The sequence below is a fragment of the Nicotiana attenuata genome, unplaced genomic scaffold (genome assembly GCF_001879085.1).
Source record: "Nicotiana attenuata strain UT unplaced genomic scaffold, NIATTr2, whole genome shotgun sequence".
NCBI lineage: Eukaryota > Viridiplantae > Streptophyta > Magnoliopsida > Solanales > Solanaceae > Nicotiana > Nicotiana attenuata.
In genome coordinates this window covers 237,622-264,499 of record NW_017671330.1, presented here as the reverse complement: position 1 = coordinate 264,499, position 26,878 = coordinate 237,622, and the positions used below count along the sequence as shown (strand labels likewise).

Here is a 26,878-nt window from a genome sequence, read left to right as displayed (position 1 = left end):
TTTCCAGCTTCACTTGTCTGCATCTTAACATTGCTACATGATCATTGCATTGACTGAAGCAGTTTTCTTTCTTCTTTTGTTTCCAAAATTCAGACAATATGCTTGTCTACAAAAAAGATTTTAAAGAAAGAACAATTAGGGTGATATTTTCTTAGAAGTCTTGCTTATTTTGTAATTTGTACCCTTCTATTTGTGTATTCCTTTTATTTTCTTTTTAAAAATATTCCACTATATAGTGGATCCGCAAAGGGAAATGTGTGAGACTTTTATCACTAGGACCAAGTATTGATGGTCAATATATTTCTTCTCGTTTTCTGATGAATTATCATTTCCCCCTTGCTGTTATATATATATTTTCGGCTATTATTTTGGGAGTGATTATATAGTATCATTTTTCCTTATTTTTAACTTTTTATGCGCTTCTAGAAAGGAGTGTAACTGCTCGATTATATGTCAACCAAAGAAGTGATTTGGTAGGGTTGTTTCATTTGGATCGGATATCCGAAATCCGAATTGATTCGTTCAATTTCAGATTTCGGATTGGTTTAGATTTCGGATTGTATTTATTAAAATTTCGGATTTGGATTATAATTTTAATACGATCCGATCCGAAATTTGAAATTATTAGGGCATGTTTAAATACTAAACTTTAATTTCGGATAGTTCGTACTTCTTTTACATTTTCCTCCAAGTTATTACGTTTACGATTGATGGACTTAGCTATATTGGCACAGAGTACTCTCATAATTGCAGAAACATGAATTTTTCTTACTGTGTTGCTTCTTTTACAAAGAAAATATAAACATGAGTTTGCACTTTGCAACTTTGAGGCATAATAATCCGATTCGAAATGTGCTAAATCCGATTCGAATCGATCCATGCACAACCCTATTTTGGAGTACAAAAATGATTTACGCAAACAAGATAACTAATTTCTTTCATTTGATGAAACCTTTAAATTAAAAAACAAAAAGAAAAACATGTTTAAAAGTTTCTACAAATAAAATCAGAAAATATAGCCATAAAAACAGGTGAAATAGTACCTAAACCATAAGAAGAGAGTGTGGACCATCAATTATTTGCAGTCCGTAGGTTGGGCACCAACTCGACCCTCGAAATATGACCAATTTGAGAGACCATCTAGGATCTATCCCAATTTCAAATTTCAACGTTGTTACAACTGTAACATATTAATTTATGTAGCTATATAGTGGTTGGACCTTTGGACAATTCTCAATTATTTGTTAATAGGGGTGTAGTTATGCCTTTAATAAGCTATTTTTTCAGTACCACTAACTGGAGGCCTAGCTAGTTCGACCATGCAATTACTTAATTTAGTACCATTACTTGTAAAAAAAATGTTACAAATATATGTTGGGCAATGGACAAGCAAAGCTTTTAAAAAAAAAAATGTTACAAACATTTGGTCCAGCTGGGGTGCATTTATAACATTTCTTACGATATAACGTGCAGTTATAAAAAAAGCGTATGTTTGTCTTAGGCGGTTAGTGGCTTCGATTGTGTCCATATTACTTCTTTGGGACTACAGGTTAGATCGTAGGAGACTAGTCCGATAGTGTAATGTCTTAGTGTGCTAGTGGCTCTTGTTGTATCCATATTACTCTATTGTGTCTATAGTACTGTACCATTGTTACTGCTTATTGTTATTGCTTTCTCTCTATTTTCTGATTTATGTTGCTGACGTTATCTCTCTTTCTATCTTGCTTACTCTGATATTACTGAGCCGCTGTCTCTTTTCATTTTCTTTAGCCGAGGATCTATCGCAGACAACCTCTCTACTCCTTCAGAGTAGGAGTAAGGTCTACGTACACTACCTTCCCCAGACCTCACTTGTGGGATTCCACTAGGTTGTTGTTGTTACTTTCAAACTCCTATTTCCCCTACCATCTAACACGATTCATTATTGCAACATAATATTAGGTGAAGGCAAGAAATCAGTTACCTACTCTTTTCCCTATATAATTTCTCTGACCTCCCTTATACACACCATAATATAATATGTAAAAGCAAACATGTACTATACAAATATGAAGTTGAAGTTAAAACTAATTAGGAGGTGCCTATACTTATAATAATAAACACTATAAACTATCCTACGATACGTACCAAATCAAGAAATAACAAGCGTTTTGATTAATTGCACAATCAAGCAATTAATTTAAAAGCCAAATTCCATGTAATTATCATTCTAAAAGAGGAACACGACATTTTAAATTTTTCACGAGACGAATATTAACACTGCGAATATAGCATATGAGATAGAAAGTTGTAAATTTCTTAACCATTAAATACCTATCTGAAGCCTCTGTTTGGATCATTGTTCCCTATCGTTTTATAATGTATTGTATTGTATCGTATCGTATTGTACCGTATTGTTTTATGAATACAATGTTTGGATAGATTGTATTGTTTGTTATTGTTAAATAATATTTTGTTGTTTGGTTTGACTGTATCGTACTGTACTGTAACTGATAAGTTTACTAAAATACCCTCAATTGTTTAAATATTAAATTTACAAAATTATGTATAAAAATAATTTTAAAAAACAAAACAGAAGAAGGCAAAACACAATAAGGAAACAGAACAAAGGAGCGGGACAGAAAAAGGCAAACCAAAGGAGCACAACTAATTAGAATTGAGTCACAAGCAAATTAGGAGAAAAAAATAAAACAGGAGGCAACAAAACACCTTTAACATTGGTCTGGAAAAAAACAAAGTAGGTTATAAGTTGGAAGATTTGGAGCTAAAATAGAAAAAAGATAAAGGGTAAAATAGAATTATGGAGTAATAAGTTAGGGCATAATTGGAAAGAAAAATAGGAAACAATCCCACCGCACCAAATCGATTGTTTCAAAAAAGGGGACTTTTCATTGTTCTGGAACAATGAATTTAACAATACAATACAACCAATTTTAATGAAACAATCAAAACAAACATTATTTTGCGATAACAGGAACAACCATCCAAACAGCTGTTAGGGTACTGATATATAAATGACAATATAAAGGTGTTGGATTCATTTACTGCAAAAATAAAAGTTTTCCTTTTATTAACCAGCAAAGAGAAAAAGGAACATTTAATTTTCCAGCTGGATAGATGAAATAATAAGAATACTGTAGAAGAGGTAGCTGTAGATCATGAGCTAAAGTTAAAAATTCATATGAAATTGAATGTATACAGGTTTCAGTTAGGGGCTCCACCTCCACCTTTAATTTATTGATCAATACATTCAACTCCCATTTCCATTTCTTTTTTCCTTCTGATTTCTTGGTGATACAAATAATATATATAATATATGCTTGGTAAACATAATATATGGGCAAGTGTACATTTCTGAATTATATTCCTTCTATAACGAACAAACAGGTATATATAATCATTTAATTCCTACTTGGAAGAGGCGAAAACATAAAAATAAAAATTGGAGACTGACTGAAAATAGTGGTGAACATGGAAAAACATACATTATACTGTACTCTAACTGTATGCAGAAACATGTGCCAACAATATGTATAAACATTTTCGTTATTGTATCTAGCAATATTATTATATTATCCTTCTAGAAATCTCTGTGGTGTAATATTATTTATTTGACCTATGGTTCTACTCGTCCTCGATCTGTTGGCCAAAAAATTCATTTTCAATATGATTAATTGAGTATGTCCTCCTTTTTCATTTTATATATGACAATTATTGACGGTGCACAGAATTTCTTAGTTTTGGTACATATATATAAAAGTGCTCATAGATTTTGTGATCTTAAATATGCATGTCGTGACATTATATTTTGCCGTCTATGATTATAAGAGCATGTCGTTAACAACATAAAATTAAATAAAATGTTTAAAACTGAAGTAGTTTCAAATATAACAATATGTCACTTCTCTTTGTAATATATTAAATAAAATTTAGAACGTTATGAGATTAATTTGTCACGCTCCGAACCTGGGGGCAAGACCGGCACCCGGTGCCTCACCTATCCTTGCGTACCAATTTGTGACCAAGGGACTCAGAACATATGATGTCATTCTTTGGCGATGGGCCACATTGCAAGACAACTGCGAATGTTGACTAGATATATCAATATAAAGCTGGGTTGACAAGACCGTCATAATTACTACAGCTGACAAACCAACCAAATATACATACAAGGCCTACGAGCCCAACATGATGCACTAACTGACAGGATATGTCTAAAAGCCTCTACTGATGGATATACTGTGATCGAAACAGGGTCCCGACCTACTTATAACATATATACATATATACACGAGATGTACATAAAGCTCTAGACTCGGCAACTCCGAAAGGCATGGAGCTTACCGATCAAGCTGAACTCGGGCAACACCTAATGAGGAGGTCTACCCGTCTGTTTGTCTGAACCCGCACGCATGAAATGCAGCGCCCTCAGAAAAGGGACGTCAGTACGAAATAATGTACCGAGTATGTAAGGGAATATATTGAAAGCTGAAATTGAACTGATAATATAATAGCTGAAAGTAACCGGGGGTCAAAGATAATATGAAGATATGCTCACCTGCTGGTACTGACTCAACTCTCTCAATATAGTAAGTAAAATAGCTGTCCGCCTTATAAGACTCGACATATATATATAACTGCTCTGCTGTAGTAGGCTCGCTCATAGACGCTAGCTAGGAGTACTCTAGGAGTAAAGTCAATGTTTAATGTAACGTTTATGACTTTATGGTCTAGATTTTCACACCTCCATTTACCAAAGTTTGTCTCATGTGGTGACATATACATACATCCGTTTAGTTTACGCCATCAACAAATGTGAAATGAATATATCCCTCACCACGTTTCCAAACGAAAAAACAAGAAGAAAGTAACATAACAAGACGCACACGTTCTCTTGTTTTTTGTAAACTTGTCAGGTTCTGAGAGATAAAGATCAGTTTATTTTGATCATAGTCAAATCATAATAAAATTCTTCATCATATCCATAACTACAGAGTAATACCTTAAAATAATTGATTAATCACCCCATGTCTCTAATATAATTTGGAAAAGTGTCGATAATAAAACTTGTTAATTAAGGCATACGTGATTACTGCACACGTTCTCTTGGTTTTTGCATTTTTCCTTAAGCCGAGGGTCTGTTGGAAACAAAATCTCTATCCTTACAAAGTACACACTATACTCTCCGGATCCCACGATGAAATTCCATTAGGTTATTGTTATTATATACATAAAAATTACCAATTTGGTCAGGCATGCTAGTAGTTACTACTTGTTAGTAATATTTAATTTCTTTCTAGAAAATATTATTTGTTGGTGGATTATATATTTACTGGAGCAAGGTGGGTTGATGGTACAGTTCATCATCAGTATTAATTAATATTCACTGTTAGTGTAGGCTGGCTGGTTGTATACTTGTATGAGTGAGCTGTCCAAGTGATCTGATCAGAGGGTAGAGGGAGATGATAAAGTAGAAGAAATCAATTTAATCAGACGGCGGCCATGAATTGATATGATATACTAGTTCCAACAGTTGGGCATTCATTTCGCCATTAATGACCTCTCGGGAGAAAGTTTTATTGTGCGTCTCACGCAATTGACATTAATTGTGTAAGGCTCTTTTTTCTTCACAGATTTGTAGACCCCAATCTTATACTTCTGGGTCCATAAAAAATCTGGGTCTACAAAACTGTGAGACAAAAAAGATTCCTCATACAACTAGTGTTTGTTGGAGGAGACACAAAATAAAATTTTACACCTCTCAGGGATGAGTTTCTATTGCGTTTAATACCTTTTCTGTAGAAAAACCAAATTACTTAACCATTTTCTCTTCTCATCTCTTATTTCTTCCTTAATTAGAGGCGAAGCTAGAAAAATCAATTATGAATACGAACCCAATTATTTTTTGATAATAAAAAATTCATTAAATATATATATTAATTAAGATAAGTTTTGAGTTCGTTACATAAATTTTAAATCCTGAATTCACTTGATCGGTGTTTTTGATGAGGTCTCTTCATTAATGCTTGCTAGCTAAGGAGTATTAAGTTGTTTCAATTGTGATATATTGGTGCTATATAATAGAGAATGAGTACACACAAAACAAGGCCAACCAGAGAAAGACACATAGAGAAAAGCTTGAGGTGGGAGAAACTGCTTCTCCTGCTACAATTTTATTGTTTCTTAATAAAAAATTTTTTAACAGTTTTAATTTGCTCAGTGCGCTCAATGGCTGTGGTTGGTGGTGCAGCAGCTCTACCTCTGATTTTGAAGCTTCTTCTCTCTTTACTTCTATGTTTTAACTCTTCTCCCATTCTCACTCAAGGTATTTATTTTTTTCATTTTTTGTTTTCCTTCTCTCTCTTTTTCTTGTTTTTCTAGCTAGTATATGCAATTTTTTTCGTACAAGTCGAGGTGGTCTCACAGCATGATATATGGAAATTTTCAAAAAAGATATCGATGTTCCTTTTTCACTTGTTTAATTTCTCTCTTCTTTTCTCTTGTGGGTAAAGATCAACTAGCATTTTCTGGTAGGAAATATTTCCATTTTTTCTTTGTTTCCTCTTTGATCTTCACCATCCTCAGCTATAACCTATCCCCCCAACTTGCTTGTTTTCTTGTTTTTCCCTCTATATATAGTTCTGAATTCTGATCATAATCGATTAATTCCGTAAAAAAAAAAACAAAAAAAACAAGAAGAATGGAGGAAACAAGGACTGAGCATGGGCTAAAGTTGCATTCTTTAATTTGTTGTTAACATCTCTACTTTTCGAGTTTCCAGCGTTGTCTGCCAATCCAAGACCAAAGATTCCTGATTATTTTATTTTACTACTTAATTCATGATATTTTATGAAGTATTTGATATCAAATTCTTTCTTTTCTTAATCTCTTTTAGAGAGAATGATATTTTTTTAACTTTAATCTATAAGAATGATATCTTTTTATATATAAAAACTACTTAACTTTAAATCTTTTATTTTTATTCGTAATGACATGTTCTTATAGCTATAGTAATATCATAAAATATTTAAGATCACAAGTTATAACCACCATTAATTAGCAATATTTTCAATGCCTTGTTTATCTGTATATATAGCTACTGCTTATAGTAGTGTCACTCCTACTTGCGTTGGACATTAAATTGAGAATAAAAAACGAAAAAAGAGTTACCTATATATATAGCCTATTTCTTTTTTCCTTTTTCTAACTATGGCAGCATTTTGTGATATATACAGCAGCAGGCAAATGGGAACCATGGGAAGATAGATATCCATTCATAAGAGAAGCAAGTTCATTCTCATCATCAAACAATGCTAATATTAAGACTTATGACTATATAATAGTTGGAGGTGGCACAGCTGGTTGTCCTTTGGCTGCAACTTTATCACAGAAATTTAGTGTATTATTGCTGGAAAGAGGAGGAGTTCCATTTGCCAATGCAAATGTGTCTTTCATGCAAAATTTCCATATTGCTTTGGCTGACACTTCACCTTCTTCTGCTTCTCAATACTTCGTCTCCACCGATGGTGTCTTTAATTCTAGAGCTAGAGTTTTAGGTGGTGGTACTTGTATTAATGCTGGTTTTTACACTCGCGCTGGCCCCAGGTAATGTACTACACTTCTTGTCTTATTTTGAATTTGACTACGACTCTTTACTTTTTCTAGTAGGTATATATTATATATTACTTATATAAAAAAAGGATGGTCCGGTGCACTAAGCTCTCGCTTTGCGCAGAGTCTGGGGAAGGGCCCGATCACAAGGCTCTATCATACGCAGTCTTACCCTGTATTTCTGCAAGAGATTGTTTTCACTGCTCGAACCCGTGACCTCCTGGTCACATAATTGATTATATCTATATTTGATTATATATTAATTATATATAATTGATTAGGTTACACCTCCTGATCATATGTATATTAATTATTATAATTGATTATATCAACCGGCTATCTTTAGCTTAAGAGTTGGATGGGCGGCTAGCTATGTAGGTTACACTCGCGCTGGCCCTAGGTAATGTACTACACTTCAGCCAGAACTACTGTTTAATATACATATTATATATCTCTCAACATTTTTTATGTAAGTGACTGAGTGAGCGACTATTTAAGTTAAAATCTTCTTTAACTACTTATATATATGGAAAGTGCAATTTTTTTAACAGAATTAGTGCATTAATTATCGTAGCGGGTCACTTGCCTTATCTTTTTGGTTACTAATTTGCGTTTATATTATATATAGAAGGCTACTTGTAGTTTTTTCTTAATTGAGTTTACATTCTTACAATGGTGTAAATATATTTATATTATCAGGTCATTTATGAGATAATTATAGGTAGATCTTTATACTAAGCATTTAATAACCTGCTATAATAGGTTTACACTATATATATTCACTTTTCTTGTAATAACCTGAATTATTTTCTCATGTGATCTGATAATAGTTACATTCTATTACTATTCTATAAGTTCAACAGGATTAAAAGGATCAAATTGGGTCATAGTAAGCAAATAGGATAACCATTTAATGGGAAGTGAGAGTAGTTGTCATAAAAAACAGAAAATATGTTACTGAAGCCTAATTTTGGGGGTGTTCATTGCTGTTTGGGTAGGTGAATAATGATCTCCCAACTAGAAAAGTAAAATTCCAGCATGTTGTGTTTAATGCCAATCAATTTTGGTCATGTTCTTGTAGTAGTAAATAGTAATTTCTTATTTTTGGTAGGTCGTCAACTCGCGTTACATTAAACTTTAGTGGTTCTTTGAACCAAAAATAAATAAATAGTGGTTCTTACTTTTTGCTATGTCAATAGTATGTCATTATCAAAAGTATGATTTCTTTTAATGAGCCATTACCATTACCCAAATGCTTTAAAAAGCGCAGCCCCGATGCACTAAGCTTCCACTATGCGTGGGATTCAGGGAAGAGCCGAACTATAAGAGTCTATTATACGTAGCTTTACCCTGCATTTCTGCAAGAGGCTGTTTTCACGGCTTGAACCCGTGACCAGGGGCGGCTCAATAAATATGGAGGCCTAAAGCAAAATTTCTATGAGAGGCCTTATTTTTTTATACACAAAAGAAAACAAGTCATATGTAATTTCATTTAAATTCTATATTTCTAGCTTTTCTTATGCAAAGTTATTAATAATTTTATCTAATCCATTTAATTTCTCTTGAGATATACCTTCTAATCAAGGTTTTTATTATTTGCTAAAATTTTACCAACGACACGTTGCGGGATTGTATTAGAGTTTCAACCTTTTTTGTGAATTACGAATAATAATCGAATTCTTTCTCAATTTATGGTCTAGAAAATAATTCCCAATATATAAAAAAAATTCTCAATTTATGATCAATAATCTAATCTTACTTTTTTACAATGAAAATCTGTAATTTCTCATTTAAAACTCTAAATATTTTTCTAAAAATAAATTAATATATAACGTATTAGGAAAATTTAGGGCCCCAAAATTATGAGGCCCAAAGCAGCTGCTTTAGTAGCTTTACCCTTGGGCCGACCCTGCCCGTGAACTCTTGGTCACATGCAGCAACCTTACCAGTTAGTCCAAGGCTTCCCTTCTTGCGTCACCCAAATGCCTTAGGATTGAATTAATTCGTGCATTTATAATGAAACATGTTTCCTTTTTGGATCAGTCTAACTACGTAGACCTTAATATGATTTAGACGTTCTCAAAAAAACTCATGTGATCAACAAATTAAAGATAACTTAAGAATATTTGAGACATGTTATGTATGTCTCCTTTATTTTGTAGGCCTTGAAATAAAAGATTTGGTGGGGAATTGCACAAATATTTAAGTCCAACTACCAAACCTATATTGTCATTAATTGTATTCAAGGACATAATAATTGACTTCCCTCTTTATGATAGTTCTTACTCCCTCCGGTTCACAATGAGTGTCCAATTTGTTTTTTCATTTTGGTTCAAAATAAGTGTCCAGGTATGTAATCAAGAAAGAATTCAATTTGTTTTTACAAAATAACCCCTATGTGCATATCCCTAAAAAGTTTTCTTACTCCTCATATTAAATGTTTAATTAGGGGTAGTTTAGTCATAGTAGTTATTTTTGTATAGAATTTAGTATTTTCTTAATGGGCGTGCTAAAAGCAAATTGGACACTTATTGTGAACCTGAGGGAGTAAATTATTCCGTGCTGTCTATAGCATGAATTGTTTGTGAATCCAAATATGAAACAAAGAAGTAGGTGGATGAGCATTTATTTAATGCCTTCTCCTTTTGCTAGTTTGCAGGTAAATGTACAAGAGTTTACTTTTATACACTTACCCCTTAAAAATAAAATTAAACTATCAGGTCATCCAAATATTAGTCATTTTGGCAAACAAAATTTGTACCAAAATATTTGACGTTTTAGAAAAACAAAAAGTTAATTATTACTTCCTCCGGTCCACTTTAATTGATATTTTGGCTTTTTTTTTATGGTCCACAATATTTGATTTTTCAGACATATCAAGTAAGGGATTAATTTTTTCTTTCCAAAGTTGCTCTTGGAGTAAAAATCCTAGGAGTATTTGTTATATTATCAATCAACGAACTAAGGTTAATATGTCGATTTCATTGTTAATTAATGCCAAAGGGTTGGCTCCTTAATATATGTGAAAACAACCAAAAAATATATTAAAGTGGACCGGAGAGAGTACTTTCTTTTTAAATCTACCCTTACTATTTAAAATTAGCTTAGTACTCCCTCCGGTCCACAATAAGTGACCAATTTGCTTTTTTATTTTGGTCCAAAATAAGTGTCCATTTATATAATCAAGAAAAAATTCAATTTATTTTTCTAAAATTACCCCTATGTACGTATCCCTAAAAAGTCTTTTACTCCTCACATTAAATTATCCTGCAACATTTAATTAAGGATAGTTTAGTCACACTAACTATTTTTGTCTGGAATTTAGTATTTCCTTAGTGGTGTGCCTAAAGCAAATTGGTCACTTATTGTGACCGGAGAGAGTATTAATTAAGTGAGATGTTTAAGGAGTGATAAAAGGTAGTTTAGACGGATAATATAGACCGGAGGTAGTAGCTTGGATCGGCCTGTTAATGGCCTACTATTGACAAGAATTTAATTTGATTTTCTCTTTGTGTTTGTTGGTTGGCTAGAGCTCTAAGTACATACTCAAAATTGCTTTGTTTGAGTTATAAAAATTGATTGCAGGATCATACATGTGTTAATGCTGTGATCTTTTGAACATGCAGTTACATCAAGAAAGCAGGTTGGGATTCTAAATTGGTGAATGAATCATATCCTTGGATTGAGAAACAAATTGTTCATAAACCAAACTTGGCTCCTTGGCAAAGAGCAGTAAGAGACAGTCTTCTTGAAATTGGTATCTCACCATTCAATGGATTCACTTATGATCACATCTATGGAACTAAGGTTGGTGGAACCATATTCGACCGGTTTGGACGTCGTCATACTGCAGCTGAACTACTTGCCTCAGCTAATCCAAAGAAGTTGGATGTTTTGGTTCATGCCACAGTTCAAAAGATTGATTTTGATACATCAGGTACGTAATGCAAAACAACCAACTAGTTGCAGTACATTACACATGTTTGCTTTATTGTAGATATAACCGGATTGAAATAATTATGTAGGAAAGAAACCAAGGGCAGTGGGAGTCATTTTCAAAGACGAAAACGGGAACCAACACAAGGCATTTCTTTCAAAGAGGAAGGGAAGTGAGATTATAGTGTCATCTGGTGCAATTGGTAGCCCTCATATTTTGATGCTTAGTGGAATTGGACCAAAAGCCGAGTTGGAAAAGTTGAATATCCCGGTGGTTCTTGACAATAAATTTGTTGGTCAAGGCATGTCAGATAACCCCTTAAACACGATCTTCGTTCCCACAAATAGGCACGTTGAGCAGTCGCTGATTCAGACTGTAGGAATTACTAAGGCGGGGGTCTATATCGAAGCTAGTAGTGGATTTGGACAGTCTGGAGATAGCATTCGTTGCAACCATGGAGTCGCTTCAGCTGAGGTTAGTATCAATCTTTCAACTTATATCAGTTACAACCTGTTTGGACTTTATTACTGATGTAGCTTTAAGTGTTTTGTTTTGTTAAGCAATGTTTGGATAGACTGTATTGTTTAGTGTCGTTATTGGTTTGGCTATACTGTATTGTATGTCCGTTAATAATGATTCTCCTAACATTGTGTCCACATTTTGGAATAATTAACCAGATTGGGCAACTGTCCACCATTTCTCCAAAGCAGAGAACATTTGAAGCAATTGAAGCATACAAAAGAAGCAAGAAAAACATTCCACACGAGTTGTTTAGGGGAGGTTTCATCTTAGAAAAAATAGCAACACCTTTGTCAAGAGGGAACATTAGCCTTGTCACTACAAACGCCGATGACAACCCTTCAATCACCTTCAACTACTTCAGCCATCCACGTGATCTAAAGCGATGTGTAGATGGAATACGCATTGTAGAGAAGATCGCGAAATCCAAACACTTCACCAACTACACACAATGTGACAAAGAGACACTAGATAAGCTCCTTAACATGAGTGTCCAAGCTAATGTTAATCTTATACCAAAACACACTAATAACACAGAGTCATTAGAACAGTTCTGCAAAGATACTGTGATCACGATATGGCATTACCATGGCGGGTGTCATGTTGGCAAGGTGATCGCCCCAGACTACAGGGTTCTTGGTGTCCATAGGCTCCGAGTCATTGATGGTTCGACGTTTGAAGAATCGCCAGGCACAAATCCTCAAGCCACTGTTATGATGATGGGCAGGTAAGACCATAATAATACAAATTCCATGATAGAATTACTACCTCTGGTTCATATCATCTGTGTTTTAAGGTTTCTGCACACCCTTAAAGAAAGACATTTAATAGCCTTAATCATATGAGGTTTGTCTAAACTACACCTTATCTCTCCTTAAACATCTCGACTAATTGAAACAGGAAAAGTAGATTTGAAAAAAAAATGTAATAAATGACTTGTTTTTTCTATTAAAAAGAAAAAAGAAAAAGGGCAGCTCGGTGCACTAAGCTGCTGCTATGCGCGTGGTCCAGAGAAGGGCCGGACCACAAGGGTCTATCGTACGCAGCCTTACCCTGCATTTCTGCAAGAGTCTGTTTCCACGGCTCGAACCCTTGACTTCCTGCTCAAATGTTTTAGAACAAATTCAGTTTGCTAAAACGACTAATATTTGGGACCGGAAAAGTACTACTTCATCGAATAGCTAACCGTTTTCGTGATTCGTGCCGCGTTGATGCAGGTACATGGGACTGAAGATTCTAAGAGAGAGATTAGGAAGAGCAGCTGGTTTGTAAAGAGACTTGTATAACTTTGAAGTAGAAGAGGATTAAACCCATTCTTTTTAGTTTGTTTTGTTGAGAGTTGGTAATTAAGTGGAGAAGAGTTGTGTCTTTCTTTTTTAACCAAAGACTGTAGGTTTCATTTTACCATTCTAATTCTTAGCAAGCAGTTATGTGTAGTCTGTCCAGATTGGCTTGCCATTGAAAAAAAAGTGTTTTTGTGTGTATGTCTGAGGTTGGAATTGGAACTTCTATGCTGTTTGTATTCACATCGTACGTAATATGTATGAAGTGCATGCTTATTATATAACCGCGCATTTTTAATTCTTATATCTCTTATTCCCGCTTCTTTTTTATATTGTCAGTGCATAAAATTTGAACTTCGTATTTTAATGCATTTGACTTGACTTGCCAAGTGAGTTTTATCAAAGTTTGATATCTAAAATGAACGTGAAACAACTCAAATAGTTGTCTAAATTTGAAGATTGTAGATAATAATTGCACCAGGAGACAAGAAACTGCAAACGAACAATAATTGTTATTGTCATGGTCACGGGTTCAAGTCGTGGAAACGGCCTCTTACAGAAATGCAGGGTAAAACTGCATATAATAGATCCTTGTGGCCCTTCCCTAAACCCCGCACATAGCGGGAGCTTAGTGCACCGGGCTGCCATAGTCAATTTGATCAAGTCCCAAGGTGAAGGACCGGTAATAGAGGAATTAGAAAGAGAAAAGAGACGGTAGAGAATGATGTTAGAATACTTTTTCAAAATAACTTGAGCTACTTTTCATATTTAAAAAAAAAACAAAAAAAAAATATTAACTAAAAAGTTCTAGTCCAGCATTAAGATTTGCACTTAAAAGTAGAGAGGGAGTACATAAAATGAACATCTTAAATCATCTAGCACTGAAAATTCTACAATATTTAGGCCTAGGGAACTGCCTCTACAAGAATATAAAATTTCCTTTGGTCCAATTTCAAGTCAAAAGAATCTAATATTTCTCGATAATCATAACATGAAAATGGTTGACTTGATTACATGAGGTTTACAAATAGAGGTAAAAATCCTGCATTTCAATATCAAGGTGTCCTCAATAAAGTCAGATGGTGTCCTCAATAAAGTCAGATGGCAAGATTTTCTTGAAGAAAACAAGAAAAATAAAATTGAAGGTTCAGTCTTCTTATACTATCTGCAGACAAAAATAAGACAACTCCAAGAACTAGAACAAAGAACAGCAATTTTATGTTCTGATATAATGCAAGATTTTATGGTTGTTGCTAAAAGATTTCATCTTGGCTTTGATGAATAACTATGTTCACTCATACTACCACTAGAAAGAACTCGCCACCGTTGCCAGAAGTTCCTTTTTCTTCCCATTTTCAAAGGAGCAGAATTGAATTGCCTCCTAAAAGACTCAGATTCCAGTGTTTCATATCTAGCTGATATACTCTTTAAATCCGAAGCTGATGACGCCGTTTTGACATTTAAGGGAGAATCATAATCTGGAACTGATTTATGGACTAGTGAAGTTTCTGTAACGGAAAGGTCATCGTAGCTGCAACTTCGTGATATAGGCTCTCGTGTCTCGTCAAATTCATCACATACTAATTTCAAGGCTTGAACCACTTCTCCCATGAAAGGGCGATGCGATACTTCTGGCTGTACACACATTGATGCTATTGCTGCAACCTTGCTGATGCTATCAAATGGGATATTATCAGACTCTATAGCTGGATCTATTATTGTTTCTAAACCTTCCTTGGTTGTCAGGAGTGGACGAGCCCAGGCTACAAGATTTTCTTGACCTGACGGCTGTGATAAATCCACAGGTTTTCGTCCGCTTAAGAGCTCCAGGAGAACTACACCGTAGCTGTAAACATCACTTTTCACCAGGAGATGGCCAGTCATTGCATATTCCGGAGCTAGGTAACTGCAAAAAATAATAAGCAAAAATTAGTTACAAGCCAAGATCATAGCTTGGGGTTTATTGCCATGTTGCTTATTAGCAGAGGCAGATACAATATAAGTTCAATGGGTTTAACTGAGCTCGGTATTCTTTACATGGGGTATAGATAAATGTGTAAAAAACACACTAAAATTTTGACAAATATTAAATGCTGAACTCATAATTGTAAAAGTGCAATCAGTTCGTGGTGAGAACATAGAGGTTAATAGCATCAAGATTAAATGTTGAATCTGCTTCTGTTTATTAGCGTTGAAATTTCTCTTCACGAAAGAATGCATACCCAAAAGTGCCCATAACATGCGTGGAGACATGTCTGTTTCCCTCATCCAGTGCTATTCTAGCCAAGCCAAAGTCGGAAACTTTTGGTGTAAAATCATGTTCTAGCAAGATATTACTAGACTTGAAGTCCCTGTGTATTACACGAGGGCTCGAGTCCTCATGCAGATAGGCCAATCCTCGAGCTGCACCTAACGCAATCTTCATTCTAGCATACCAATCAAGAGGAGAGGCCTCTTTATCAATTCCTGAAAGAGAGAAACAGAAACCAAAAGCACTTATTCAACCTCAATGAACTATGAAATATAAATTTTGGTGTATTCATTTTTCAGATATGTACCAACCATGTAAATGGGATTCGACACTCCCATTAGGAACAAGTTCGTAAACCAGACAGCGACAGTGTTCCTCTGTGCAAATACCTATCAATTTGACCAAGTTTCTGTGATGCAGCCTACTAAGCATCTCAACTTCTGCCAAAAACTCACGGCTTCCCTGCCGATCATCTCTTTTTAAAACCTTAACTGCTACTTTCCTTCCATCATCAAGGGTTCCACTATACACGAGTCCAAAACCGCCTTCCCCAAGGACCCTTGAAGTGTCGAAGTTGTTAGTAGCTCTCTCCATATCGTTTGTACTGAAAAATTTTGCAGTTCCTGTGTAAGCTAAAATACTAGAACTGAAGGACAGCGATTTTGAGCTGGGCCTACTTCCCAAAAGAGTAGATCCACCACCACCTGTTCGGTATATATTCATCAGTTCTAAGACGCATTATGTGACGGCTTAAAAGAAAATATGCCAAATAGGCAGTTTATCTGCATTTTCTATTTGCTATATTTCAGATATTGCAATTTCTATCAGTAGAGTTCACCTGATGTTTTCCCTTGGGAGGAGATTAAAATATGTGGAGGTTGGTCAGATGATTTAGCACAACATCGGCACTTCAACAACAGAAGCCAAATAAATCCGATGCACACAACAAAGGCTGTGAATGATGAAAGAACAATCACAATAATCATATTTCTAGCTATTCTATTCTTTCTCATTCTTGACACATCTACACCCAGAGGTTTGATGGTCCTTCCATTATTTTCATTGCTGGGATAGACTGGTAGATCATCAATAGTAGCACTGCTTGAATGATGTGAAGGCGGAGAAGGTGGTAGCCCTGCAAAAGAATCAACTTAATAAGAACTCAAGTAATTGAATGTGTGTAACACAAATAAAGTGCACAGAAACGGTTATCAGAGAATGGAGAACAAGCAAACTCGGCATTAATAGAATTAATTGAGCCAGTGAACATTGACAAATTGAAATCAGAATAAATTGTGAAATTTTTTGGGCGGAAGTACTAATCTAGCTGCAAATATTTATGGGAAGCTATGCACAGAAAAGACTGGAATTTTGACTAATTGAGAGCATTAACTATGATAACATATACCCCTTGGAAATTAGTCCATTGCTGTCCAGTAAGGACATGTTTAGTCAAACCATTACAAAAATGGGGAACAATTGATGAAAACTGAAAAGGAATAAATCTGAGGTGACATATAGACAAAATATTTGCAAGCTCTTTGTCCAATCTGCCATATTAGCACCTCTTCATATGCACAAGAAAACAATTGAATTGTCCTTTTATGATTCCACTTAGCATGACTCTTACCCGTGTCAAAACTCCATATGGCCTCTATAAGCTAATATCTTGCTTTCTATTAAGCCTAAATTGTAAATTTACTCTCCGTCTAACAAATTAAGATTGTTAGACCAGATCCAATATGTACATGCGTGCACCAAAAAGGAAAGAAAAAAAAGGTTATAGTGCTTGAATAACATCATGGTGGAATCCACAAATATCAGATTAAGATATTACTACTAGTACCAATTGACAACCTGGATAGCGGACATAAACCATCTCATATGCACCAAAAAGCGAAGTCTCTATGAATACCGCCCTCTTCCAGAACTTTTGATAGATTGTAAAAGCCGTGGTAGCATCAAATTTTCCATTGGTAGGAACTAAGTTGATGAGTACAATCGTTTTCTCAAGCTGCTGATTGACTGCATTCGCTCCCATAATGCGCACTTGACTTCTGTTAAGCGAAACACCGGAAGCAATTTCCTTGGCGAGCTCGGATACCAAAGGAAAAAATGTATATAGTGTGACGCTGAGGTGCATTTCAACTTGAATGGGCCATACACAGCCGCAAGGTGATCCAGGAGGTGTGTACGTCAATGGCTCAGTGCATATCAAAGAACTACAATCTATAGTAAGATCAAACATTTTATTTAAGAATTTTTGGTCTTGGCTGAAGTTTCAATTCCAATGAAAATTAGTAAGAAGAGTAACTTGTTTAAATAGAGAGCTAAAATTCACTTGTCTATATACCATGGTTGGGAGGCGGTGGCGGCAGTGTCATAACAGGCAAAGGAGGTGGACTCCGTTTCTTTCCTTTTAAAGATGAACTCATTGGTGATATTGTAGGTGTAGCCGTGGGAACTGGCATCAATAAGAAGGATCAGATCATCAGTATTGGTTAAGCATTACCTTTTAATACAAATAAGAAAGGAGACGATGTATTAAGATTACGGTTTATACACATACTTCCCAAGTGATTAGGTTGCATTATCGGTGATGGCACAGGTGCCCAACTTACTGATGAAGGAACGGGAGACTTATATGGAGAGATTGAAGGCCCTGTATGTTTTAAGAAGAGAAAACAATAGTTACTTGAGGAGGCAAAAAAAAAAAGTAGTCTAGTCTTTCGGCCATCCAAATATGTACGTTACTATTTCTATTTCAATCTAAAAGAGGAAGGCGATTCATTTTTAAGAATAACTCACTTGGCCAGCTTGAAGCGGGCGGATGAAGGTGATCGTATGGGTCAGGTGTAAATTCACTGTATTTGTGCTTCCTATGATGGTGCCTAAAAGAGGAGATTGAAGGCGCAGATGCAGAAGTATGTACTTGCTTTCGACCAGAATTCCTAAAATGAGGTGAAGTTGAAGGTGTGTCCGCATAATTAAGTGGTTCCAAGATCTTGTGCCGATAAGTAGCTGCAGAAGAAAATATGGACTATCAGGTTTTGCTAACTTCAAAAAATAAATAGTACTAGCTATTTCAAAAATACCTTTAGTTGGATGATGATATGGTTGTGGAGCACTGTGAAATGCCTTGAAATGGGGTGCAGCAGCAAATGTGTCATGTCTCTTCCGGCTAGAAGTTGGAAGGGGAGACAGATCTTCAATGCGTATGCAATGCAAGAACATATCAAAAGATCTGATAATCAGGAAATATCTTTTACATTTTACATAATTCCTGACTTCAGCTAAATTGGTTGACAAATGTATTAGCAGTAAATCTGACACCAGATGGCAAGTGTATCAAGAATAAACGAAGGTTGTAAAGTTCACGAATCTAACACATATAAAGGGAAATAAATCTCACCTTGTTGTAGGAGGGATAGACGCAATCCTCTATTCCTGTGAAAACTACGATCAAGTCTTCCATCCTTGAATTTGAAAATTGCAGAAGCTGCATTTTTCAGTGAAAGCAGGTCGAATCCTGCAATGGTGCTAAAGCTTTTTAGTAGCTCTTGGATAATCCTACAATTCAATTTACTAGCCCAGTATTTAAAAACATTTCAATGAAAAGAGTGTAAAAAACCACAACTACCCCTCAATTCGAGCAAACTGGGGTCGACCATATGAATCCTCACTAATCATGTCACTCCATTTAAGCTCATCTCATACTCATATTATACAACCAAAAGAAAAGGTACAAAAGTAGATCATAACTTCATACTCCCTAGAGTCATTCCATTGCATTTGCTCGAACTTCTTTTTCTAACTAAGCCCTTGCTCGGGGAGCCTTGGCATAACTGGTAAAGTTGCAGCCATGTGACCAGGAGGTCACGGGTTCAAGCCGTGGAAACAGCCTCTTGTAGAAATGCAGGGTAAGGCTGCGTACACTAGACCCTTGTGGTCCAGCCCTTCCTCGGACCCCGCGCATAGCTGGAGCTTAGTGCACCGGACTAAGCCTTCGCTCAAACAATCAAGACTTGTATTATTTAACACGCAATCAACAAAATTCAACCATAAACATAAGCATAGTTGAAAGTAAAGCATGAATCAATCAAGTCTCCACTTTGCTCGAACTCCTTTTTCTTTTTCCTTTCAAATGAAAGATAAAAACTATCTTGACTAAGCCCTTGCTCAAACAATCAAGAATTGTATTATTAGCACACAATTAACAAAATTTAACCAGAAACATAAGCATACAACAACAACAGACCCAGTACATTCCCAATAGGTGGGGTCTGAGGAGGGTAGTGCATACGCAGACCTTATCCCTACCTAGACCCTCGGCTGTTTCCAATAGACCCTTGGCTCGGAAACCAGAAACATAAGCATAATTGAAACAAATGCACGGGTCAATCAAGTTCCAGTTTAAATACAGACTTGGTGATCACCGTATTGTACCTGCAGATAATTGAACTGAAAAACCACATAGAATGATCAAAAATTTCAGCAACGTGAAATTCTGCAGCAACCCCATCTCTCTCCTCAAGAATAAACCCAAATGATCAAATTACAAGACCATCATTGGCCCATAAAGCAGGATTTTTCAAGCAAGAAAAAGAATTTGAACGAAAACTGTTCTCTTTCGTACAATGTAGTTAGACAGAACATGATTATATGTTAAAGGGGACAACAAAAATACAAGTGTATGTATGAGACCCAAAAATGGTACAACCATCAACGTAATGAAGAGGAAGTTAGTGATGGTGAAAATATAATACTAACACTGTCTAAGTTAGGTGGGAAGTAGTAATAAAACCACAAATCTCCCAGATTTTTTTATATTCTTGGAATGAAATAATCATAAAAAATTGGTTACTAGAGATAGTTAAAACTGATCAAAGCACAAAAGCAAAAATGAGATTACTAGTACAAAACTAGAGGTTTGATCCAGTGAGACTGAGAAAGAGCTAAAGCTAAAGTAAGAGAGAAACTGAAAGAAAAAAGCTTCTTTCTTTTTCTTGTGGGGATGAAAGAAACAGGGGACAGAAAAAGAATTATTCTTTTTCCAAATTATTCAAGCATTTCATTTGACATGATTTGTTTAGTTGAAATTTAGTACTAATAACATTGAAATCTTTCAGTTGAAATTGTTGACATATTGTTTAAGTGGAACCCCCACCCCCCACTTTATTTATTTGAGCTTATGTTACGTGCACTGAGGAGTCGTTTGGTTTGGAGACAAGTTATATCGGGATTAGTGATATTAGTATTTTTTCCGTTTTAAATCAGATGATATATTTTTCTTTTTTGTCTGTTCCAAAATAAATGACATATTTTTAAATTTGAAAATAATTCAGTTTTAAACTCTTCGTTTTACTAATTTTATCTTTAATGAGAAGCTTTTATAACCACACAAATATCATGGCCCCAAAAAGTTTTTACCCCTTAAGCTTTTAAGACCATAAGTTTCAAAAGTATTTTTTTTTTCTTAAACTCCGTGTCGAGTCAAACTACCTCATCCAAATTGAAACGGAGGACGTATTATTTTTTATTAATTGTTTAGTATGTTGTATTAATTTCGCGATTGTCAATGTACTATTTTATCCAGGAATTACTATTCCAACATCCGACATGTATAAATTATTTTGATACTATTTTTAATCCTGGAAAACTTCTTCCGTGATTAGTAATCAAACAAGGGATCTATCATACCATACGACCCCTAACAGTGTAAAAATAGAATAACAATTAAATTACATCGATAGAATAGAAATTCTTCTTATTATCTTAAACTCTATTTTTAATCATGTTGAAGTTCCCATCATTATGAAGTAAATGGTCCACTTGCAATGGCATTTTCAACTCATTAACTTGAAGAGATTAGTCTTTGATTTGTCACTTTAATTAGTGCATGCAACTAAGTACTGAAGATGGTAAAAGGTAGTGTCTTTTCCACCTTTTATTTTTTAAAAAATAATTAAAGTAGGCGAATAACATAATGCCCCACCTTCGTAACGTGATTGGACTTTGATCAATTATTTATCATATCTATTCTGAATTCATAATGATCATTAAGATAAGTTGTACACAATTACATAATAATAGTAGCTGCTTGGGTTCCACTCATTTCCCATTTATAGAAGTAACTTCTCGTCAACTTTTTCCCTAACATAACATCATCAATAAACGGCCACTCAAAAGTTTGGAACAACTTTTTTAATGAGCGCGAGGGTCGGGCTAATTTGTGTGCATCTCTACTATTTTATTCTTTATCTTTTACGTTCAATCAGAGAGGAATCCAATATTTAAACTTAAAAGATTCAACCATTAAGGTTTTTATAATTAATAAGGCCAATTTTAATATTTTTTTGACATTTTAGTAATTATTTTACATGTATATTTATACCTCATTTATTTACATGGTGCATCTGTCTTTGCCTCTAATTAGTATAAATACCAAATAACTTTATCCATAAGATGAAAAGGATCACTTAGCGTTTTGTCTTACCGAAGTTGAGCTATTAATATTTACGTCACTTTAATGATGGTTGAGCTATATACCATTGAGTGCAAAAGAAACTCCACCGTACCGCTCCTGTATGAATGTTGAAATATTATTTAGAATTGGACAGGTTATTATGGGTAGAACCTAAATGTCTTGTCTGGTGGCCGGTGGGTGGTTTAATGTTTGGAAGGGGGAAAGATATGGTGTCTAATGAAATCAGGATGGGGTTTTACTATTCTTGACTATAGAGGTGGGAATATAGATAATGCAGACTAGTGTCTCCCAATATTAATTCAAGATTTAAAATTTATAATTTCTTATAATAATCTTAAGTTAATATAGAATAACAATTAAATTTATATATATATATATATATATATATATATATATATATATATATATATATGTATGTGTGTGTTTGTGTATTCACACATGAAAGGAAAAAGTCAAAAGCAGAAGAAAGTACATCACCTGAGATGCATAGTTGCAAAATGATGATTAGATGCTTAGCAATTTACTCATAGAACAACGANGGGGGGGTTGTTTGTTATTGCCACCCCCCTCCCTTTTCCTTTCTTGAGCCGAGGGTCCTCCGAAAACAGCTTCTCTGTCTTCTTAAAGGCAAGGGTAAGGTCAGCGTACACTCTACTCTCTCCGGACCTTACTTGTGGATAATATATATATATATATATATATATATATATAGACACTATTTGGAATGAGGTGTTGGATAGCATCTTCACCACATGCATTATGGTGAAAATGATGGTACTTTGACTGACGTCAAACACCATTGCTTTTCTTCGACATTCTGTCGGTGCATCTTGGCGCCTTCGCAATAACTCCATTTAGTATTATAAACTCCTCCTTTTAAAAATATAAATTTTCTCTATAGTATATTGAGATAAAAAAACTAGAGGCAAAGTAATAAGAATTGAACTCATACATTTGTACGGCATACTTTCACTAGTAGTATTAGATTGTGAATTTTGATTGTCAGAATAAACTCGCTTGGCTACATTTTTCAAATATTTTTAAACGCATTATTTAACCGTAAAACGGTACAATTGAATTTATACGTAGTTTATAGACAAGTAAATCGATTTGATCCTAAAATAATAAATAAATAAGATAAAAATGTAAGACTTAGCCTTGAAGTTGAGATAAAACAACAGAAATCTTGGTTCCGTGAGAGCTTCCGGAGGCAATAATAACAATATGAATAAGTAAGAAAGTAAAATGTTATTGAGCTTTGGATAGAATATAGTGTATGCTTGTCAGAAAATTTGTCTCCTTTACAATGATGGTTGTTGCTCCCAAACGGACACGCAAGTACACGTGGTCGTACAAGTAATAAAATGATAAGTCGAGTGTCGAACCCACAGAGACTTATATCAACTACCCACTAACTCACCAATATTGTTATTCAGTCCAGCTAAATTCGAGTTCAAGAATGTGATTATACTACGCTATAATTCTAAGTAATAACTAAATTATCAAGCAGTAAAATGATTGTTATGTATTCAATAGAGACAAATATTCCAGGGTTGTGATCGATTCACCAATCCTATCGTGTTCTAGTTAACTCTCCCTCTCATACAATTCACTCATTGTTGCTAATTAATCGATAATTGCTCTCACAGCCTTCTCCCGAAGTACTACTCGGCTATTCAAAAAAGATTAACGCATATATTCCTATGAAATCAATCTATTAAGAACGCATTAAGATTACGATGTTTAATTAAGCACGGTGACTAGGTATATTCCTATCCTAACCACAAATCCGCCCCCCCTCCCCCCCAAGAATTAAGATCATGCTCTCTTCAATTCTTCTCTAATCTAAACATGGCTTTCCCAAGCATAACAAGATAGTAAATAGAAAACGTCAAACAACAATATTCATGGCAAAATCACAACCCCGGAACAATGGGTTTTTAGCCACTCATGATACTAGCAAACAATTTCATAAGTTTGGATAATTGAAAATGCTAAGAAAAGATGAAGAAATTTGAGATGTTTTTTCTCTCGGATGTTTCTCGTGTGTATCCTCTCTCAAAAGTGGCGTCTCTCCTTCACAAATAAGCTTAGTCTTGCTTTTATACGTGTTGGGTAGGTCTAGGGCCGAAATAACCGTGTCCCGGGCGAAATCGGAGAAAATTTACGTCACTGGCACCCTGGCTAGCGCCAGGCGCCCTCCACGGCCCTGCCAACTTGAGTGTTCTGTTTCTGGCGCCACAGGTAGGGCTAGGCGCTGCCTGTGGTGCTGCACTGCCCAACTTTCCTGTTTTCGTCCGTTTTGGCTCTAATTTCGCACATTTCGCCCCCAGTTGCTCCCGGATCATTCCTACACATAAAAATACCTCAAATTAATATAAATCAACATATTTTACATCCTAAATCCACAAAACAAAAGTAAAACATGAGGCCATATACATATAAATATATATACTTTAAGCTAACATCAACACCCCACACTTAGACTCTTGCTCGTCCTCGAGCAATGGGACTATCAAATAAACCCCCAACTACGTACAAGTCTCAATTATAGAGGAGCACTTTAACTTTTAACCACACACTATACCCTTGACTATGAGCAATACCGGCACACAAGCATGAACATACAAAATTTTACATTCTTCCCGTTTAAGCATGCCCAAGTATAACATCTCAATTCAGTCAATTCCAACAACCTATTTGTCACCACCCAACCTCAAAAGCCGACTTGTAACCACTAAGCACCCTCAATTCACGCACTCACCCAACAAGAAAGTTTACAACATTACCAATCATTCATGAGATCATGTGCCCTCACCAACAAACAAAAGAGTGAATATAGATTAGTCCATGCTTTTGAATATAGAGTAAGGACATCACACAATTGAACAAAATTCGCTCACTCTCACAAAGAATTCATTTGTATCCCGTGGTCGCACCATAAGTTTGCCCGTAGTATATATCTCTATTAATTTAAGCTAGCCAAATCTAGGATCAATTAGGACTTTAAGGTTGTAATGTAGGCTAAGGGATGGGTATGATTCATTTAGAAATAGTGACTAACCCTCCTAAGCACTTTAATACACTACATTCGCAATTCAAGCATATATTCTTCTCAACCAATTCACTTGTCACAAACCATATGCAATATAGCCCTTACTTTAATTAAGCACTTCTACACTCCCACTAGCACAATTTATTAAGAATTGAAGGTGTGTTTTTTTTCTACATACTTTCACTATCATTTTTTTCTTTTCTTGCAATTTTTCTTTCTTTCCTTCCTTTTTTTTTTCTTTTTCTTCACACACTCCATACATTAAAGTTCATCGGCTAGTGACTTTTGATTTTAACTTTAGTGCACCAACGGGCCCTTCCATGGTTCCACTCAAAAACTACTCCCCAATATCTCACCTTACTTCTTTTAGTGACTAAGTGCCTTAGGAGGTAAAGGTTCAATAAATATCAAATTAAGAACAAAATAGGGGTATGGCTTGTAATGTGGTTGCCAAAAGAAAGGTCTATAGGCTCAAAGGGGCTAGCAACGGAAAATTTTATTTTTATGTGACAAGCACATCTATGATCAAGCAAGAAAATGCCTACGTCATCTCCTAGATTAGCACAACTTATAATTTCGCTTCAATTAACACACGGGGCAAGTTCTAGACTACACAGGATAGCACAAAAAACCACAAATCCTCACACACACATTGCACATGACTCAATCAAGATGGTTCTGTTCAACTCTCAAGTCAAGCAAGCACACATAATTGAGAAATTTAAGCAATATTGCACTATGTAGCATACAAGTCAAACAACTGAGAGAAAGCGTCACAAAATAGGCTATTTACTTCACTTAGACGTCACAATCCAAACCAAATACACGGAAATATTGAATGTATGTCATAGCATAATGTGTCAACATCAACCATGTCAATGAGTATCTCAGAGCGACTCAGTTTCTTCCTAAACTACTCCTAAGAAAAAGTACCTGGTTTGAGCTACACCCTTGGAAAAGAACCGGTGCCTAAAGAAAAACCAAGGGATAATACCTAGCTATCCTAAAAACTTGGTGTTTTTAATCGGGCTTTATCCCTCAACAAAATTGTCCAAAAGATCCATCGTCGGGAAAAGTCCATTTTTTTTCTTTTTTGTATTTTTATACTTTTTTTTCTTTTAGTTAAAGCAACTAAACTAAAACTAGACTAAAAAAACAAACTAGACTAAATAATAATAATAATAATAATAAAAGAAACACATTAAAACAACTAAAAGAAACAAATTACAAGTTGATACAAGATATATAACTACATCACAGGTAGTATTCTTCCCACCCCACACTTAAACTATGCATAGCCCTCGATGCATATAAAAATGTAAAACCGAGTAAGGTGAAAAGAAAACTCCCTGTCAGTCGGAGTCCTCCTCCTCAGCGTGCCCTCCATCAGCAGCTCTTGGCACATCATCATCCGGTCCTAGAGGCACCAAAGCCATGGGCCCCGTAACATCATCACCAACCTCGTCCTCTGAGTCCGAGCCCTTGATAGTGTTGATGTCCTCCGATGAGTGAACGGGGCTGCCGGGTGCAATCCCCAACATCTCCTTGGAAGAACTTGACAAGTCATTGCGTAAATGCATACGCTCCTCGTATGAAATACCAGCCCTGCTCATGAGTAAATTTAAAGAATTATAGAGGTACCTATTAAAGTTCTCGTCTCGTTCGTTTCTTGCTGCCTGAGTGAGCTTTGACGACGTCTCCAACAATGATATGATGTCCAACAACCCAGTAGGAG

General features: G+C 35.3%; 2 protein-coding genes across 4 annotated transcripts; one reads left to right on the top strand and one right to left on the bottom strand.

Annotated features, from left to right (window-relative positions):
• The first annotated feature begins 6,032 nt into the window (after window positions 1-6,032).
• LOC109207607 (protein HOTHEAD-like) lies at window positions 6,033-13,656 on the top strand. Of its 3 annotated transcripts, XM_019370551.1 has the most exons (7): window positions 6,033-6,143; window positions 6,221-6,325; window positions 7,236-7,605; window positions 11,238-11,548; window positions 11,637-12,022; window positions 12,226-12,794; window positions 13,285-13,656. In XM_019370551.1, exons 2-7 carry the CDS (start codon window positions 6,229-6,231, stop codon window positions 13,337-13,339), a joined length of 1,788 nt encoding a protein of 595 aa, XP_019226096.1. In that variant the 5' UTR covers window positions 6,033-6,143; window positions 6,221-6,228; the 3' UTR covers window positions 13,340-13,656. The 3 variants fall into 3 exon arrangements, with proteins under 3 accessions (XP_019226096.1, XP_019226095.1, XP_019226094.1); XM_019370550.1 differs by having other exon boundaries at window positions 6,058-6,325; window positions 7,239-7,605; XM_019370549.1 differs by having other exon boundaries at window positions 6,061-6,325.
• Window positions 13,657-14,300: 644 nt separating this feature from the next.
• On the bottom strand, window positions 14,301-20,754 carry LOC109207606 (receptor-like serine/threonine-protein kinase ALE2). Its single transcript, XM_019370548.1, has 11 exons — window positions 20,048-20,754; window positions 19,014-19,130; window positions 18,697-18,807; window positions 18,410-18,622; window positions 18,171-18,263; window positions 17,955-18,065; window positions 17,459-17,830; window positions 16,440-16,736; window positions 15,913-16,305; window positions 15,573-15,816; window positions 14,301-15,256 (listed from the first exon to the last, which is right to left on the bottom strand). The coding sequence occupies exons 1-11, from the start codon at window positions 20,121-20,123 to the stop codon at window positions 14,614-14,616; spliced, it is 2,670 nt and encodes an 889-aa protein (XP_019226093.1). The 5' UTR covers window positions 20,124-20,754; the 3' UTR covers window positions 14,301-14,613.
• Between the last annotated feature and the right edge of the window lie 6,124 nt (window positions 20,755-26,878).

Excerpts from the sequence above, each read along its gene's own strand:
- LOC109207607 (XM_019370549.1), top strand. The coding sequence starts at position 6,088 with ATGAGTACACACAAAACAAGGCCAACCAGAGAAAGACACATAGAGAAA. Across the intron at positions 6,326-7,235 it reads TTCTCCCATTCTCACTCAAG|CAGCAGGCAAATGGGAACCA; the intron begins GTATTTATTTTT and ends TGATATATACAG. Across the intron at positions 11,549-11,636 it reads GATTGATTTTGATACATCAG|GAAAGAAACCAAGGGCAGTG; the intron begins GTACGTAATGCA and ends ATAATTATGTAG.
- LOC109207606 (XM_019370548.1), bottom strand. The coding sequence starts at position 20,123 with ATGGGGTTGCTGCAGAATTTCACGTTGCTGAAATTTTTGATCATTCTA. Across the intron at positions 18,066-18,170 it reads GCAACCTAATCACTTGGGAA|TTCCCACGGCTACACCTACA; the intron begins GTATGTGTATAA and ends TATTGATGCCAG. Across the intron at positions 15,257-15,572 it reads CATGTTATGGGCACTTTTGG|TTACCTAGCTCCGGAATATG; the intron begins GTATGCATTCTT and ends TATTTTTTGCAG.